General features: G+C 35.4%; 1 protein-coding gene across 1 annotated transcript in view; it reads left to right on the top strand.

Moving 5' to 3' along the window:
* The window catches only part of EZR (ezrin), a 61497-nt gene extending 44312 nt beyond the window's left edge, over positions 1–17185 (top strand). The window contains exons 7-14 of the mRNA XM_063443301.1: positions 1453–1599; positions 7337–7433; positions 8842–9005; positions 9748–9878; positions 11876–12036; positions 13603–13695; positions 14034–14282; positions 15343–17185. Of these exons, the coding sequence (XP_063299371.1) occupies positions 1453–1599; positions 7337–7433; positions 8842–9005; positions 9748–9878; positions 11876–12036; positions 13603–13695; positions 14034–14282; positions 15343–15507 (1207 nt within the window). The 3' untranslated portion in view covers positions 15508–17185. The remainder of the gene's footprint in view (positions 1–1452; positions 1600–7336; positions 7434–8841; positions 9006–9747; positions 9879–11875; positions 12037–13602; positions 13696–14033; positions 14283–15342) is intronic.
* Positions 17186–17458: the final 273 nt, after the last annotated feature.

Below are 17458 nucleotides of genomic sequence, written 5' to 3'. Positions count from 1 at the left end.
AGTCATCAAAAATCCTAATACGGTGGTTTTCCACTTGGACAGTGGGTTGTTTCCTGGCTTGGGTCAGTATCGCCCCTTTGAATGACACATCTCGGGTGATTGCAATTATGTCCCTGGGAGCATCTACAGGCGCTGTTGGGGCTTTCCGGATTCTGAATGCTGAGACCAGTGATGGTTCTCCGTTTGCTCCTGAGATGCCTAGCGCTTCTGCCGCTTTATTCACGTAATTTAGCAAGGCCTCCGGGCCCACCGTCTCTGGTGCACCGCGGATGCGTATATTCCGTTTGCGGTGTCGCGCCTCCAGGGAGCCCACGGTGCGTGCAAGCCTCTGCACCTGTTGCGAGAGGGCTTCGACTTGGGAGCTTGTGGCTTCTATCCGTCCGTCTCTATTTACTTCTCTTGTTTCCACCTCCTCGATTCGCCTTGTGATGCTTCCCATCTCGGCCTGCACGGCCGCGAGATCCGCCTTCCAGACTGCCCGCAGGTCTAGTAGGAGGTTTTTGAGGTGTCTGAGTCTGAGTCGGCCTTTTGGTGTATCCCACTCGTGGTCTGCGACCCCCCAGATCTCCCTTCATCGTGGAATTCCTCGGACTCGCTGGAACTTTGTGTTTCTTCCAGCGCCATCTTGGGTCGGGCCTGTTGTTGCGGCCTGTCAAACGACCGTCGGATGTCCGGTAAATTAGAATACTCTGCATGCACTGTTTTTCTGTTCTTTTGTCCCATAGCTGACCCGGGAGGGTTAGGGTAGCAGTGGGTGTAGTTTCATGCTCGTTTTTCTCTTTTTCTGTGGTCTTTTAGTCGATTTAGAGTGGTGGAGGTCGGAGCTCTCCACTAGCACGTCTGTTCAGGTTCACAGCTGGCCACGCCCCCCCTGTTTAAGATATTTTTAATCAGTTTTTAATCATGGTGTTTAGTTGATACTTGGTGTATTTTGTCACTGGAGGACAAGATTCATTTGACAATGCAACATTGGTGCTAGAGGCACTCTGGTAGGTGTTTTCTCAGCAAGAGGAATATCTTCAATAACTCAGTAGAGCCTCTTTTTTTGTAGGATGGAGAGCTCAAATATTGCTATTATTATAAACATAAACATTAAAAGAATGTAATTCCACATAATACATATAACATCATATATGTGTTATGTGTGTTAATATCGTAACCTCATATGACAAGCAGTAATTGAGAAATGTGTTGTCATCATACAAATCTACTCCCAGGATACTTTGCTAAAACTATTGCAGAATACACACTGCAAAGTTTTTAAATGGATGATATTACTTTGAAAGGTATTTAGCACTATATATGTAAAACTTGTACACTAAAAGAAAGAAAGCAAACATTATACTGATAATAATAGTATGTAGCATGCGATAATCTGAATTCACTATAAATGTAGCATAGTTTTAGTTTTTTTTGTTATCTGTTGGCTAATGTTACTTTATGTCTTTTCAGAGAAGATGCTATGCTGGAATATCTCAAGATTGCTCAAGATTTGGAGATGTATGGAATCAACTACTTTGAAATTAAAAATAAGAAAGGAACTGACCTCTGGCTGGGAGTAGATTCACTGGGGCTAAATATTTATGAGCGAGATGACAAGTAAGTAGAGATCAGTTCGAAAAAAGTTTGCTAATTAAAACTGTAATTTGCTACATTTTGGCCAAATCCCTGAGAGTGACAGATCCACTTTTAATATGCCTACAATGCATTACTAGGGAAATGCCCAACAATTTATCTAAGAAAAAAATACATTTCCAGCGTGTTGTTAAAGCAATAGAAAAAAAAAAAAAAACATAAAATGTTTATATGTATATGTGTACATTTTTAGTAATTCTTATTGTATATCAGAGTTTGGATAGATACTGGGGTCAAAATGGAATAGAACCCCGATATTGACAAATTAACTTGCTGTAATAACATGATAGGGATACCACATGTGCATATGTTAGATTAATTTATAAGCTTGTTTTGCAGCTGGGTCCATAATTGTTACAGTCCATTCTGAATGCTATACGTAGCCAGGTTGTGTGTTAAGTTGGGTGTTTTTTCAGTTTATAAACACAAAGCACTTGTAGCTAAGTAAGACAATTTCCGATACAAGCATGGTTCCAGCTAGAAAATTAATGAAAACAGATCATGCAAAATATTAAAAGTACATTGTATAATAAAATTAAATATAAGCATTATCCATTGTTTTTATTGTGCCTGGTACAGTACAACGTGGAACTCTCAATTCACTGAAAGTTCCTTATTTCCATAATGCAGTAAACAGAATTTCTGGGTTTTCTGAGAACTGGGGTGCTGAGTTTATTACTCTCCTCAAGCCTCACTTTTTATATAGTCTTGATAAAGGTTGCTACTAACATTTGAAATGCTGACCCACAAAAATAAATTTCTGGATTTTATTTGTATTTCCATGAAAGATTAATGATGTAACTTATCAATAAAGCTATAGTGTAGCAAGGATGAGTAAAACTAATATGCTAGTACTAGTGATGTGTCAGCTATGTAAACATATATAATGTTATTCAAATCTCCACCTTTTTGTTAATATCATTTATGTAATGCTTTACACATACAGGTGTACACATACAAATATTTTTTTTCAGTATTTGGTTTGTTTAATGGACATAACATTGCAGTGCATATTACAACAATATGTGGATACTACTATTTTATTCTTTCATACTTTGTATGACATAGTCCCTTTTCTGCCTCTCGCTTGTTTTTCCCACAGAGGTGTAATAAAGGAACACACTAAATGTAAAAATACATTGTTATACATTGAACTTATGGTGGTTATTTAAAAATCAACCTGCCATTCTGATGCTTCTTGTAGAGAAGTATTGAATTCAATGCTTCTCTATGAGAAGCGTTAGCAGCATTATGTGTCACTGTAGTGTGCAAAATGAAGCCAAACATGAGTAACTTTGAAAATCAAAGGTCCTCAAACCTGCTATTATTTTGATTTGTAGCTCTGGCAGTCATTTCCAGTCTTTTCTCAGTGTTCTTTCCCTCTTGGAAATTATATAAAAGGCTACCATAAAATATTTTGTTAATAGGTATGTTAAAGATTATGTAAAATAATTCAGTACTAGGTAACATTTTAGAGCAATTTCAAACAAACAATATGCCAAATAATGCAGGTTTGGAAGAATAAGGAATAGAATGGGAAAACTGCATTGTGTAAAACTCTTTTTGCAGTAATTATAATTAACAAAGTAACTGCTACCCTTCAGATGTGAGTTGTAACCTAGTGATGACATGCTCAGTGATGACATGCTCAGAGAACAAGGTGTGGCACAAACCTCTGCAAGAAGTGCATAAGGTAATTACGTAGCTAACTGCCAGGCTCCCAGATTCCACCCTGTGTAGAATTAGGGTGTGCCTGTCTGTAGGTTAGGTAACAGAAACTGTTACTAACCTTTTCTATTTCATTTACTTGAAATTCTGGTATCTGTGTAATGTCACTTGGAGACGCAAACAGGTTTTTCAAGCTGTTGTATGTAAGACCAAACAGGAAGTAAGGCACTTACTAAACAAAAAAGGGCTGCCTACATGTATCATATTTAACATTTGCAGAAAATAGTCTTTAATTAAACATATGCCCTTCATTCTTTACTTGTTAAAAATTATATATATATATATATATATATATATATGTGTGTGTGTGTGTGTGTGTGTGTGTGTGTGTGTGTGAATATATATATATATATATATATATATGACACAATATTATCACCTATTGAGGACCCAAATCTAATTGTGTAAATAGCCATAGATTGGCACGAAAGCGCTAAAGCTTTGTACAGTAGTGTTACAGTCATAGTTGGCACTCTCTATGCAAATGTTTGATTCAGTTCATTTGACTCTCTACCTACTAGAAAAGGACTAGCTGTTTTCCCTCCTATTAGCTATTATTATTATTATTAGGGCCAACTAAACAGCCAGTGAGGTTTTCCTCTTAGATGAAAGCACCTCCTACTATTAGGACCGGATTTACATGTCACGTGCCTATAGGAACAGAATTCTAAGGCACCCATTGCTCCCCTCAAAAAAGAGAACACTGCGTTTAGGGCACGTGGAGATTGAAGGCTTAATTACAAAGTACATACCCTCCTTTGTCAGCATTATATGATAGATTGTTGAGCTTCAGAAGCTATTATACAGTGAGCATCACTCAGTGCTGTCCCTACTCCTCCTGGAAAGCATTTCCTGTGTACAACGCTGCTAGTGGGCAGAAGGATAGTGGTCCCTTGCACTTCCTGTCCAACCTCATACGCAGACACTGGAGAAAATAGAGCAACACTGAGTTTAACAACCTCTATAACTGTACCTGAACGTTTGCTATTGAGCATCGGAGGTGACACAGAGGAAGCGCTGAAACCTAGAGGACATGAGTCTGTAGGTAGGTGTCAGGTGTGGAACATGGTAGATCACATAGCTAGGTGGTGGGTAACCTACCAAGCAAGATATCCTCCTGCAATATATATATATATACATATATATATATATATATATATATATATATATATATACAATCAATGAAGAATCCAAGATGCACTCTCAGGACTTGTGAAAAGCAGTGTTTCGTTTTATTTTAAATCATATGCAAACAGATGAACCAACGTTTCGACCTCTGCAGGTCTTTTTCAAGGTTACTGTGTCTGAGTAAATAGTGAGTTTATATAAGAAAAGAAAAAGTGTGCTTACCAATCATTAGCGTTGTGTTCCCCTCCACCAAAACCCGGAAGTGAATTAGGACCGCCTCCCTGACGTCATTACGTCACGACGTCCGGCGGAATTGAAAGATGGTTACCATGGCAACGGTTACCGTGGCAACGGTTTGTACACTCTTACAGTGCCGGTTTCTGTGATAAACAGAGAATAAACGGTGATAGTGGAAGAGAACCAGCAAGAAGGAAGATAAGGTCAGATGATGCTAAGTGTATAGCTATGTGAACATAATAGGAGTCTAAAGGCCACTAGCAGTGAACAAAAGTGAAAAAAAGGAGTGAAAGAAGAAAAGTGAATACGTGATGTGTATCAATTCCAACCTGATATAGTGGCTAATGGACCCAACCATGCACATATAGTAGAAAAATTAATATATAAATATAGGTCCTACTTTATCTAGAGGGATTAACTCTTAAAGGAAAAAGATCATTTTCATCTGTGACAATAATTAATCTATTACACAGAATAAACGAAATGAATAAAATGTAAAAAATAAAATGCAAAAAATAAAATGCAAAAATGAGGCTAAGTCCAGTACAATAAAGAACCGCCTGCTGACCAACAGAAATAATTCTATAATGTATTTAAATGTCTAAACATGTGGAAACAAGCTACTAGCTCCATCATATGGCTCCGAACAGAATAAAAATAAAAATAAAAGTAAAAATGTGCAAAAAATGCACAAAAAATGCAAAAAATGCAAAAGTGCAGAAAGACTGCGTAAAAGACCTGCTCTAAGCAAAAAATGCGTATCACTCAGATGGTATTTCAAGAAACATAGAATAGGTGACATGTTCATTAAGTCCTTTGGGAGCTGCAGTATTTAAAGAGTGGATCCAGTGTGCTTCGCGCTGTAGTAAAATCTTGGATCTGTCGCCTCCTCGACGCAACGGTGGAACATGGTCGATGGAGATAAACCTGAGCGTAGGTAAACAATGTTGTAAGGCTAAGAAATGTTTTGCGACTGGTTTCTCGGTGTGTTGGTCACGAAAAGCTGTGGTAATTCCTGAACGATGTCCTCTGATTCTATCTCGGACAGTTAAATCTGTTTTTCCCACGTAAGATAGCCCGCATGGGCACGTGATCATATAGATGACATGGTCTGTGGTGCAGGTAATATAGTGCTGAATGGGAATCCGTTTGCCCGTGTGGGGATGGGCAAAAGAAGTGCCTGAAACCATATGACTGCATGTTACACATCCAGTGCACTTATAGCATCCTTTCTTCTTTATAAATTTTTCTTGTTGGTTGCTTTTTCCTTTCCCTTTACAGAAGTAACAGTAATCTCATTGATTATACCACTATGTACAAAAGCTCCTTCTTTAGATTTTCCACTCTGAATATAAATAAATATTTTTATAGTTAAGCTTTGCTCCCTTTAGATTTTTGATAACATTGTTGACAAGCACTTTCCTGGCTGCCTTCCCAGTTTCAGCTATGATCCAGTGATAATTACTGTTATTGCTAGCTGTATTTCTGCCTGTATTACATGGACAGTTAGTCCCTTGTTTCTTATTATAATTGTATTATTTTACTCATATGCCTCCAAGTGTAGCTTAGGAGTGTAATAATATGTACAGCGCAAGTGGTGAGATCATTTTCAGACCTGCTGTTTAATTGTGTTAATATACTTAGTATGTTGTGCCGCTGTGTACCATTATTCATATCATGATGGCTGTGCTAATTACCAATTTTTATCTCAGATGACAATGAATTAGCTGTAAGCATTTTGCAGTATAAGTATAATATTTTTCATATTTAAAATAACTAAATGTTACAGGAAAAATGAATGCTGTTGTAAAGAATGCAAGTTTAAAGTAACTAGACAGGACTTCATATTGTGGATTAAATTAATTTGCTTGGAATGATACATTTTTAGGAATACAAGTATACATTGCTTATGATTAGTCATAGACCTAAGATTTTTCTAAGGTTTTATTAATCCCTAGTAACCAATAACATATGTTTCTGTATAATAACTTTATTATGGTACTTGTTGAACATACACACTAGACATTGAGCCGATATAGGTTCGGATAATTACATATAAACAAAAACATGCTTTCTGAGGCATTTATTTAAATTTATTTCTCAAATAAAAAAAATCATTTATCATCTTCCATATCTGTTTATTGATGTATATTTGTTTTTGGATGAATAACTAGCAGAAGAAAATGTGTGTATACACCGTTTAAAATATATTTCTAATTAATAGTGATAGCTAAATTCATTATAGGTGATTTTCAATGTTTTAGTCAATGGTTTAAGTTTTAAAATTTTACACCAAGGTCTTTCTTAATTCATTAATCTTTCCCAAGGAGGCACTAGTCTCCCGCAGGAAAAGAACATGGGCTCAAGTCAAATCATGATTGAGTGTCTTCTACAGAAAACATTTCTTTATGAGTTCCTCATCTAAACTTTCAGGGTCTGGTATATGACAAATGGATCCTTAACCAATTAATTGGTTCCAGGAGTATATTTGCTTGTTTAGTAAATAAATAGTGGGACACTTTACAGACTGTACATACACCTTAGATATATTCATTTCAACCAGTATTTGTACATATGAAGTGACAGTATTTCAATGACTTTCTTTCAGATTGACCCCGAAGATTGGTTTCCCCTGGAGTGAAATCAGGAACATCTCCTTTAATGACAAGAAGTTTGTTATTAAACCCATTGACAAGAAGGCACCTGTAAGTGTAGAGGCAGTATAATTAGTAGGCTGTATTAATAAGGTGACCTCACCCATGTGCAAGATGTTTGTGCATGGAGTTTGTAATAACATTTTGCATTCTGATGGTTTTTTTTTTCTGGATCCTTAATAATTTGATGACTTGGATATGAGAGGAGTACATTAATGTGCTATAAGACTTATGTGCAATGCAGTCTGTTTCTGGAATTTAGAGAAATGATGGCTCTGTAATGATTACAGATAAATCTAAAACAAGTGCTTATTATATATATATATATATATATATATATATATATAATCACTTGTTTTAGATTTATATGTAATTATTACAGAGCCATCATGTTTGAAACATGTCATATGCTTTTAACATGGCTTACTCATATGTTATACATTATTGGAAAGTAGGAGTACAACAATCATGCCACAAGACTACAGATTTTCATTTTAATTTACAAGATTGCCCATCCTACATCTGGCCTTATATGACTTCACACTGATAACTCCTCTGATTGAGCAATAAAAAGGCAAAATGAGTAAATGTGGGTAGATAGTGATTACATAAACAGTTACTAGGGTCTGAGAAACACAGTTTTAACATTAGCTACTATCCTGCATAAACGTGTTAGATTAGTTTCATAATCCCTTATTTATAGACCAACTGTTTTCTTATTCATGGGATTGAACACAAAACAGGGTTCCGATACTATTTTATGTGGTTTTCCATTGGACAACATCTCTCCCTAAGGAAATTAAAGATGTCTGAAAACCCTGTTCTGTTGGAGTATATTTATCAAAGCATCCTGAAAATTAACGATTAACTTCCGTCATTATATTGATCACATTTAATATTAAAGTCTTTTAAAAATGAAATGAAGAATAATTGTTTTCTTCATCGTAAATCCATCCATTTATCACAGCAATTTCTATTTCAAAATACAGCCAAATTTAGATGACAGAAAACTAAAAGTGAAACAGAACTCTTTTCTGTTGAAAAAAAGTAGAAATAAAGGTTTATGACGTTTAGGATGCAAATATAAAGAAATACAAAATTGGCAAATTTTGATATAAAAGTGTGAAATATTTTGATAAATCTCCCCCATACTGTCATAGAATTGAAATCAAATATTTGTGTATTTAAATGTTTAGCAACAGAAGATAAGAGATGTTTAGTGTTACAGATGTTCCTTTTTGTTTTCATTACACTCTCCTGGATTGCTTCTCTCTGCTACAAACTAAAACACCTAAAATGGTTTTGGGCATGTTAAATACAAGTCAGAGTGCACTTTTTAGAATCTTGTAACATCCTTCCTTGACCTTTAAATCTCTCTCGGCAGCTGACAGAGCATTAAATCAGAGACATAAGCCAATCTCATACTGTAATAGGTTTATGTTCTGCCTTTCTTTTTCAGGACTTTGTGTTCTATGCTCCTCGTCTTAGAATCAACAAGCGCATTCTGCAGCTTTGCATGGGTAACCATGAGCTATACATGCGCCGCAGAAAGCCAGATACAATTGAGGTGCAACAGATGAAAGCACAGGCCAAAGAAGAGAAGCTTCAGAAACAACTGGAACGGTAAAATAATAAAAAAAAGCTATATAAATACATTAAATACATTAAAATATTTTTCTGTCCTTCTAGTATTTAATATGCAGGGATGATATGCAGGGATTGTAACAGTTTATTAGTCCTTTACTTGCATTATTAACATAATTAATGCTACTTTATGCATGTGTATTTCATAGTCACATCTGGTCTTATTATCAATGTTATGCAACAACTTTGAACTCACTCTTTAAATTGAACTCATACCACAGATTGTTTTTATTGAATTAATTGACACTTCAAAAAAAAAAAAAAAAGAAAAGCAAATTGTCAGGATTATTTACTAAAGTGAGAATTCAATGTAAATTTCAAATTTAGGGACAAAATACCAGAAATCAACAAGCAAGCCAGCATTGCAGTATAAAGTTGTTCATTGAGCTATAATTTGTATATTGAGCAACTGTTTAATTTTTGTAGAAATATCAGTTATAACATGACATATGTTCATGTGATATTTAATATTTCACTTCCAAATAAACTCTAATCATTACATTTTTATTGAATGATTTTGCTGTGTCTTTATCAGTGTTATGTATATATAAAAACATAGCCATTGGCTTGTAGCTAATTTGTAAACATAAATAATTCACTTCCTCTTTGTTACTAGAACCGGGAGGCTCTAAGAATGCATAATGCTATTTTTTCCATCTTACTTAGTTATGAGTTGGGATGATTGTGATTCATGTTTTTTTTTTTTTTATCTGCTATGCAGACAACAGCTGGAAAGTGAGAAAAAGAGGAGAGAAGCTATTGAAAAAGAAAAAGATCAGATGATAAAAGAAAAGGAGCAACTGATGCATAGGTTACATGAATATGAAGAGCAGACAAAGAGAGCCGAACGAGGTAAACCAAGCCATAAATCTACAAAAATGTGGGGTTTATTCACTAAACCAAATATTTATTCACAAAGTTATATTTTGTGTTGGCTAAAAATTGCCAACGCTGCTCTTGTGGCCAAAATGTTGTACAAGATTTTCCTGACTTCACAATGTGTTATCTTGAGTTGGCAACCATCATCTGTGTTGAGTTGGAGACTTATTTCGGATTCGCTATATAACCTACATTTTGCACATTGTTTGCCGTCTCAACTTAAAGGAACACTACAGTGTCAGAAATACAGACATGTATTCCTGACACTGTAGTGCAGGAATCATTGTCTAGGTCCCTGGCTCCCCTCTCTGTGGAGATTAATGTTTGGAAACTCACCCTTTGTCAGTTACAATGCTTGTCTAGCCCTGCCTGGTCCCGCCTTGATGGCTGAGATAATCAGTTTTGATGATTTCAGGCAATCCAATGCTATCCCATACAAAAGCATTGGGGACTAGTGCACATACACAACAAAACACCAATCAGTATCGCTGCATGGAGTTGCATTGACTCAATGCATCTCTATATGAGGAATGTTCAGTGCCTCCAAGCAGAGCATGTAGACACTGTGCAGCACTAAGATAGGAAGCACCTCTAGTGGCAGTCTAAGTAACTGCCATTAGAGGTGTTTCTAGGTGTGACAAAACCCCGTATTTTTTTGTCCCAGTTATTTTTCCCTGCGTTTGGTAGATTGATCCCTGGCTCATTTAACTTCAAAGAAAACCACAAACTTAAGTGCTCTCTCTGTGTGGCTGTCGTTCGCATAACCAAACAACACTGGAAAATGGCAGCCATCTTGTCTCCTGAAAGCAGGCATCGGTACTTGATCGTTGAGTGTCTGGAACTTCTGTTCCGACACTCGACTCTGCGAACATCGATCAGCTGGTTCCGAACGCCTGCTTACTTTCACGACAAGCCAGGAGAGCGCTGTTCGGTAGGATTGTTTGCACAAACCAGGCGAACAATCGCTACTTATGAACTGTTCAACATTTGGTTCGTTTTGGAACTCCCGAAGGTGACCACTGATTCTCTGGAACTAATTTGGGCAGACGCCACATGTGCGGTCGATCCAAACATTACTCCGGTGGCGATTCAGCTGTGTTCGTGGGATCTGAGAGCTATTTGGAAATGTTGGGCACTCAGATCCAGGCTATCAGGGGATATACTATTTGTGGGGGTTCCTATGTATGTTATATGTATTTTGGGGTATTTTATGTTTTATATTTTGTACCTCTAGTGCTTGGGAGATAATTAGTTTAAGCAAAGCACACTCAATTATCTCACAGAAACACCTGGGCATGTTGTAGGAGTGTTTTCCTATGTTACTGCTGGAGACCCCATGCTGGGGGTCTGTTTATATAAGTGGACCATCTGGCCATGATAAAACATTCCTATTGTACCCTTCATCAAGTTTCGACTGATGTTTGGGTATGCGAATGACGAAACGCTTGATTTTTTTCATGGCCTGCTTGGATTTTAGGAGAGCAAGAACCAGCATACTATGCGAATGGGCTATAATCACTCAAGCCTCTAGCATTTCGGGAACGTGCGACCGAACGTACTTCATGAAGTACAAGGGGTTCGTTACACTAGGTAGCAACCTAGTAACAACCTTTTCTCTGAAAACACTAACACTGCAAGGACATACGGGAGACACCAGAGCCACTACGTTAAGCTGTTTTTAAATTAAATCCTTAGAAGTATAGGCAATGTGATCATATTTTATATATTAATACAAAAGTGAGGTCTGCTTTAAAATAGTTTTGGACAATGCATTTTTAAAAGTGTCAGTGACAAACAGATTTTGGTGGCAAAGATTACAATTCTGTATGTATTTTTTTCCCATATGATGATCTTTTTTATGATGATTATGCACGTGGATGTATGATTGATCATTCTACAGTACAACAAAATCCACAGAAAGTTTATGATAAATCTTTGAATTAATAGAATATCTTGCCCTCTTTTATCAGAGTTATCTGAGCAGATCCAAAAGGCTAGAGAACTTGAAGAGGAGAAAAGAAGAGCTCAGCTAGAGGCAGAGAGACTGGAGGCTGAACGCATTGCTGCTCTACATGCTAAGGAAGAATTGGAAAGGCAAGCTATTGATCAAATGAAGAGTCAAGAGCAGCTGGTAGGTCACTCAAGAATGGCACCCATTTTATGTATGGGAGACACAAAAATTTGCTAATAAAAAAGGGGCAGAAAATGTTAAAAGTGGGCATGTTACCAGGGGAATTAATGTAATTGGTAGGAACATTAATTTTCCCTATATTGATTCCTTCACTTTTTGCTCTCCTCTTTGCAGTTAGTGGCACTTTAATTATCTCACTTTTTTCTTTACACTGTCCTCTATTATTTATCCTCTGATTTCCATTTTTTTTCACAGAATAGATTATCAAGTTTCATCTCTATCCTGTACCTGATTCCAGTAATGAATCCTACTTTGTATATTCAAAATGTATCAAGCTGGGAATATAATTTATTATATTGCCAAACACAGCTATCTTATTCAGTATCCTCTGAATAATGTAATTTGCTGAAAACCACTATGACTATTTACTTTAGACTTGTGCACATCAAAAAATTTAGCTCAACTGAATCATTTAATAAAATAAAAAAAAAATAGAACATATTGTGTGTCACCTGAATTTTGACCATATGTCTGTTCAGCTTGGCAGAATTTCAGTACCGAAAAACTGATTTAGGAAACAAATCAGAAGAACGAAAAGAATGTGAAAATGGGCCAATCAGTATACTGCAAAATATATACATAATAAAATATTATGTATATATTTTGCAGTACACGGATAGGACCATTTTCCAGCCATTTGGTTCAAAGATTTGGTTCAAAGAAGTTAGAAACATTTTGTGAAAAGTGTGTGCGTGTGAATATATGTGTGTATATATAAATAAAAAATAAAAAAATTATATATAATATATATAATATATAATATATATATTCTAAATATTTAATATATATAAAAAAAACATTTTGCTGCTGCTTCTTCCGTCCCTCTTTGGTCACTTTTCACTTCATCTGTGAATAAAATCAACATTTAATGACTGTCCCCTAACCACCAATCATCCTTTTTTTTTTATCACAAATCAAAATGAACATGTTCAGCAATTGTGTATTTCAGTTGGTTTGGTTAATTTAGGTACATTTCAGTTACAAGTTCAGGAAATGACCGATTGCCCAATCGGCCCAAAATCGAATGATAGGCCTTTTGGACCAAAACTAATTTACATCTAAACCCTCCATTATAGTCTTACCTTTATAAGTATTGTGTTTGTCTACTTATACTCTAGGAGACACAAAAATGTGGGGATTGGATTCTGTCAAGTAGAAGTATACCTGATTCACATACTCACTAAGTGTTATTCCTGTTACTCTAAGCAATATGAGATGTCTTCTGCCTCACCCCTAGAAAACAGACATTGACATATATACTGAGTCATAGAAAATATAGAGTAAAAATGACAGCAATGTCCCACTACAAATGCAACTTTATATCCCACCAACTGGTTAGTTACCTGCTGCCCTTTAATATTTGTAGATCCAATACCATATATACCATATTTTATGTTCTCAGTACTCCCCCTTTTTTCCACTTATATGTATACAAGCTTTACTCTGACAGTTCTTCCTTATATAATCGGTGAAAACATTTTTATTATAAAAACTTTATTTTTTTAGGCGGCAGAGCTGGAAGAATATACATCTAGAATAACAATGCTTGAGCAGGCAAGGAAAGTCAAAGAGGAAGAAGTGGGTGAATGGCAACTAAGGGTAAGTTCTCTATTTTATTTTTAGTATTATTGTTAATAGATGTAGGCTGGGTCTGCTGTGTGCAGACTGCATTAGAGCCACTAGCAGACAACAGATAGATATAGAGAGATAGAGATAGATAGATAGATAGATAGATAGATAGATAGATAGATAGGTTTGGTTACCTTGATTCTTGCTTATAAAATAATACAATTCATGTAGGGTGAATCTGTGAAAGCATTCATTTTTAAGTTTCACTCTGATTGACTTTTGATCATTTACTACTCAGCATTCCAATGCTAAAAACAAGACAGATTTTTTCACAGTACTGTTATAAACACTTTCACTATCCTTTACAGGCCCAGGAAGCCCAGAGTGACTTACTGAGGACAAAAGAAGAGCTACATATGGTGATGGCTGCTCCACCACTGCCGCTGCCACCACCACCAGTGTATGAGCCTGTTAGAGATTATGTCCATGAAAACCTACACGAGGATGGAATGGAATACAGCGCAGAGTTTACCAATGAATACTTCCAGGATGACCGCAAAGAAGAGGAACGCATTACTGAAGCACAGAAAAATGAACGTGTTCAGAAGCAGCTCATGGTAAGAATAAAATGTTAGAATTTATTTAACACATGTACAAATATTTTATATAAGACAACTTCATCTATATAATAACACATCAATAATGTCATCAAAATGCATTCAGTTCAATTTTGAATTACATCCATTAAGCCATATCTTAAATGTGAAATGATTTTCCACTTTGACAAGGAGAAAAGCAGTATATAATATAATTGTCATATGGTCTGTCAGCAGAGCATGAAGGGCAGCTGCAATGGGCCACCAGAGGCCACAGAAGCTCTCATTCAGCCCAGCTTTAAAAACGTTTTCTGTTTTTACATTTGTATTTTTATGTGTGTCTACCCTCACCCCCCTTGTTAACTTGCGGGATCACAGGATGTGGGAGGGATCACTGAAGAAAGGGGAGAAAATGGGTTCCAAGAAGAAAATTGGGTGTGAGAATAAAAGGGAGCCGAGATAGAGAAAAAAAAAGATGGACAAGAGAGGAAAAGGAAGCAAAAAGAGAAAGAAAGATTGTTCTGGGTAGAATTATAGGGCCGATAACGAAGAGGGTCTGGGAAAGGAAAGATAGGGGGTCCAAGACACAGAGGAGATGGGTGTGTGGAAAAATAGAATCTCAGATGGAAGAATTGAGAAAGATCTTGTGTTTTGGGGAATCTTAAGAGTGGGTATGGGTGGGTGTGGGGCTAGTAATAATGTGGATGTGTAAGTCAGGGGAGGGTGTGTGTGGGTATTTAAGCGTTTTGAATGTGTGAATGGACAAAATGTGAAATTTTAAGAGTATGAGGTCATGAGGCATATTCAGAAGCAGAGCAACAGAGGGCAATTTAAACTAAAGTTGTTTTTGACTGTAAGAGCAAATCATATGCTTAGAAATGTTTAGTAAAACCTTTGTACTTTTCTCCAATCAGGCTAGCTTTTACTTCTTGGACCTGTCTACAAATTTCAGACCACATTTTTATTATTATAATATATAATAGAATAGGTCAGATTGTTTTGCCTGGTTTTAAATTGATCACATATTAGAGTTTCATAAATATATTCTACCATTCTATAATTGTTATCTGTCACTCAACAGGCTCTAACAAACGAGTTGTCACAAGCAAGAGATGAAACCAAGAAGACACACAACGACATGCTGCATACAGAGAACCTTAAAGTAGGCCGGGACAAGTACAAGACCCTGAGACAGATTCGGCAGGGCAATACCAAGCAAAGAATTGATGAGTTTGAATCTATGTAATGGAATTTTGAAATTGTCAGTAGAGATTGGTGGATCTGGAAGTGTCACCAAATGACAAATTTATATTATTGATCCTACTGGCTAGAAAAGCAGCCTTGGAAATAGATAAATATATATATATATATATATATATATATATATATATATATATATATATAGTCTCCGCTTTTATATTTGTGTTTAGTCTTCTACTTGAAAGCATAGTAACCTGTAACAGTCCTATGCAGAATGGGGCCAAAATGTATTACAGTTTCTATATGCAACTGCAGCACATTTTTGCACCATTCAATTATTTAAGCAAACGACTAACTAGAAATGACGTCTTCAATAGCATTAATTAGATCAAACAAATTACTAGTTGATATAATGGTGCCAAAAGGCTGGTTTCTCCTTTTTATCATGGAGTGGAAATAAAAGAACACGCTATTTGTATTTAAGGCTTGATTTTCTTTGACATTTTCAGATATTTAGATCCACATACTTGTGTACACATGTATGCCTATGGGTCATTTTTTAATGTCTGTTTTTATTTGTATTTTTTTTATTTGTAAATCGCATTGGTATTTGTTGTCGATTAAAGATTTATTGGGTGAATATTGTGCCATACATTTTCTGTATAATCATTTCACCACAAGATGAGAATCTGTATTTATCCACTGATAATTAGCAAGATCAAATATGTGTGTTAAAAAGAGAAGGCTAAATGTAAGAACTTGCCGATGTGTCAAATATATTATTTTTTTGTTAAGGACATTGTGTGCTGAAGTATATTTCCACACAGTTATTTGCTCAGATGTAACACTTTATTTTTTTTTTGCCTCTTAATTTGTCTTCCTTGCGTCCAGAGGTAAAAATGCATATTTTTAAAAATAATCTTCATACAATAATTATGAAGATATAATGTGTGGCACGCAGTCTCTTCATTTCTAAAAGAAACATATTTAGCTAGGTAAAATTATTAGAATATCAGTACACCCCAGTAACAACATATTGATTTATTTCTACAGAGAAATTGGTGGTTATTTTAAAGAGGATTTCTGTTGGGAAGTTCTAAAAGTAAAACAATCAGCAGAAACATTCTATAGGTTTCCATGGTGATAGCTCTAATTTTTGATCTTTGCTTTATCTCCATACATAACAACCAATGTATATATTGTGTTTGTCATGGACTTACTAAGTACCTGCATTATTATTACCATAGAGATACACTTTATTTGATATTCTTTACCAGGTGCATGTTGCCTTTCTACTTTTAAGACTATTGAATGATTCTGTGATTTTGGAAGAGGATTGGCTACACCTAGCTGTAAAATCAACAAAGTGTCGATGCTAAAGCATTTCGTTTTGAAAATTCAAATATGGGACATAGAGAGTGATGTGTTTTCTTGGCACTGACAGTTAGTCCTGTAGACATTTTTTTTTTTTACTTTTCTATTAAAAAAAAAGACAAACATTTGGGGAACCTTTTTTCAGGAATCTCTAGTTACAGTATGTGTTATATTAGAACATAATAACAAATCAGGTCTGGAATGTAGTATTTATGTATAAATATGATCGGAAAATATACGTTTTTAATGTATTAGAGAAAAAAGGGAAATAACATTTGCATTGTATATTTTTGTTAACTTTTACAGATTAAAATTAAATTGCATATGTAAAATAAATTTTACTGAAAAGATTTGTAGACTAATTTGCTGCTGCACAGTTAATTTTCTTTTTAAGTTGTGTGTTTTTCTTTTAAAACAAAACGAATATGATATGCTTCTTTTTTGATTAACTTAATGTCTTTCTTTATTTTTTATTGTTTATACTATATTGTTTCAGACTCCAAAAATGAAGTGACTGTTATACTGCTCTTTTTTAAATATTATTATTATGAAAAATGTATATACATCTTCCAATGGTGGAAGTGAATACACATAAATCTAACTAATTACATTTTGCAACCACC

Source organism: Pelobates fuscus, chromosome 2, assembly GCF_036172605.1.
Source record: "Pelobates fuscus isolate aPelFus1 chromosome 2, aPelFus1.pri, whole genome shotgun sequence".
Taxonomy (NCBI): Eukaryota; Metazoa; Chordata; class Amphibia; order Anura; family Pelobatidae; genus Pelobates; species Pelobates fuscus.
This window is presented reverse-complemented; position numbering and strand designations above follow the sequence as displayed.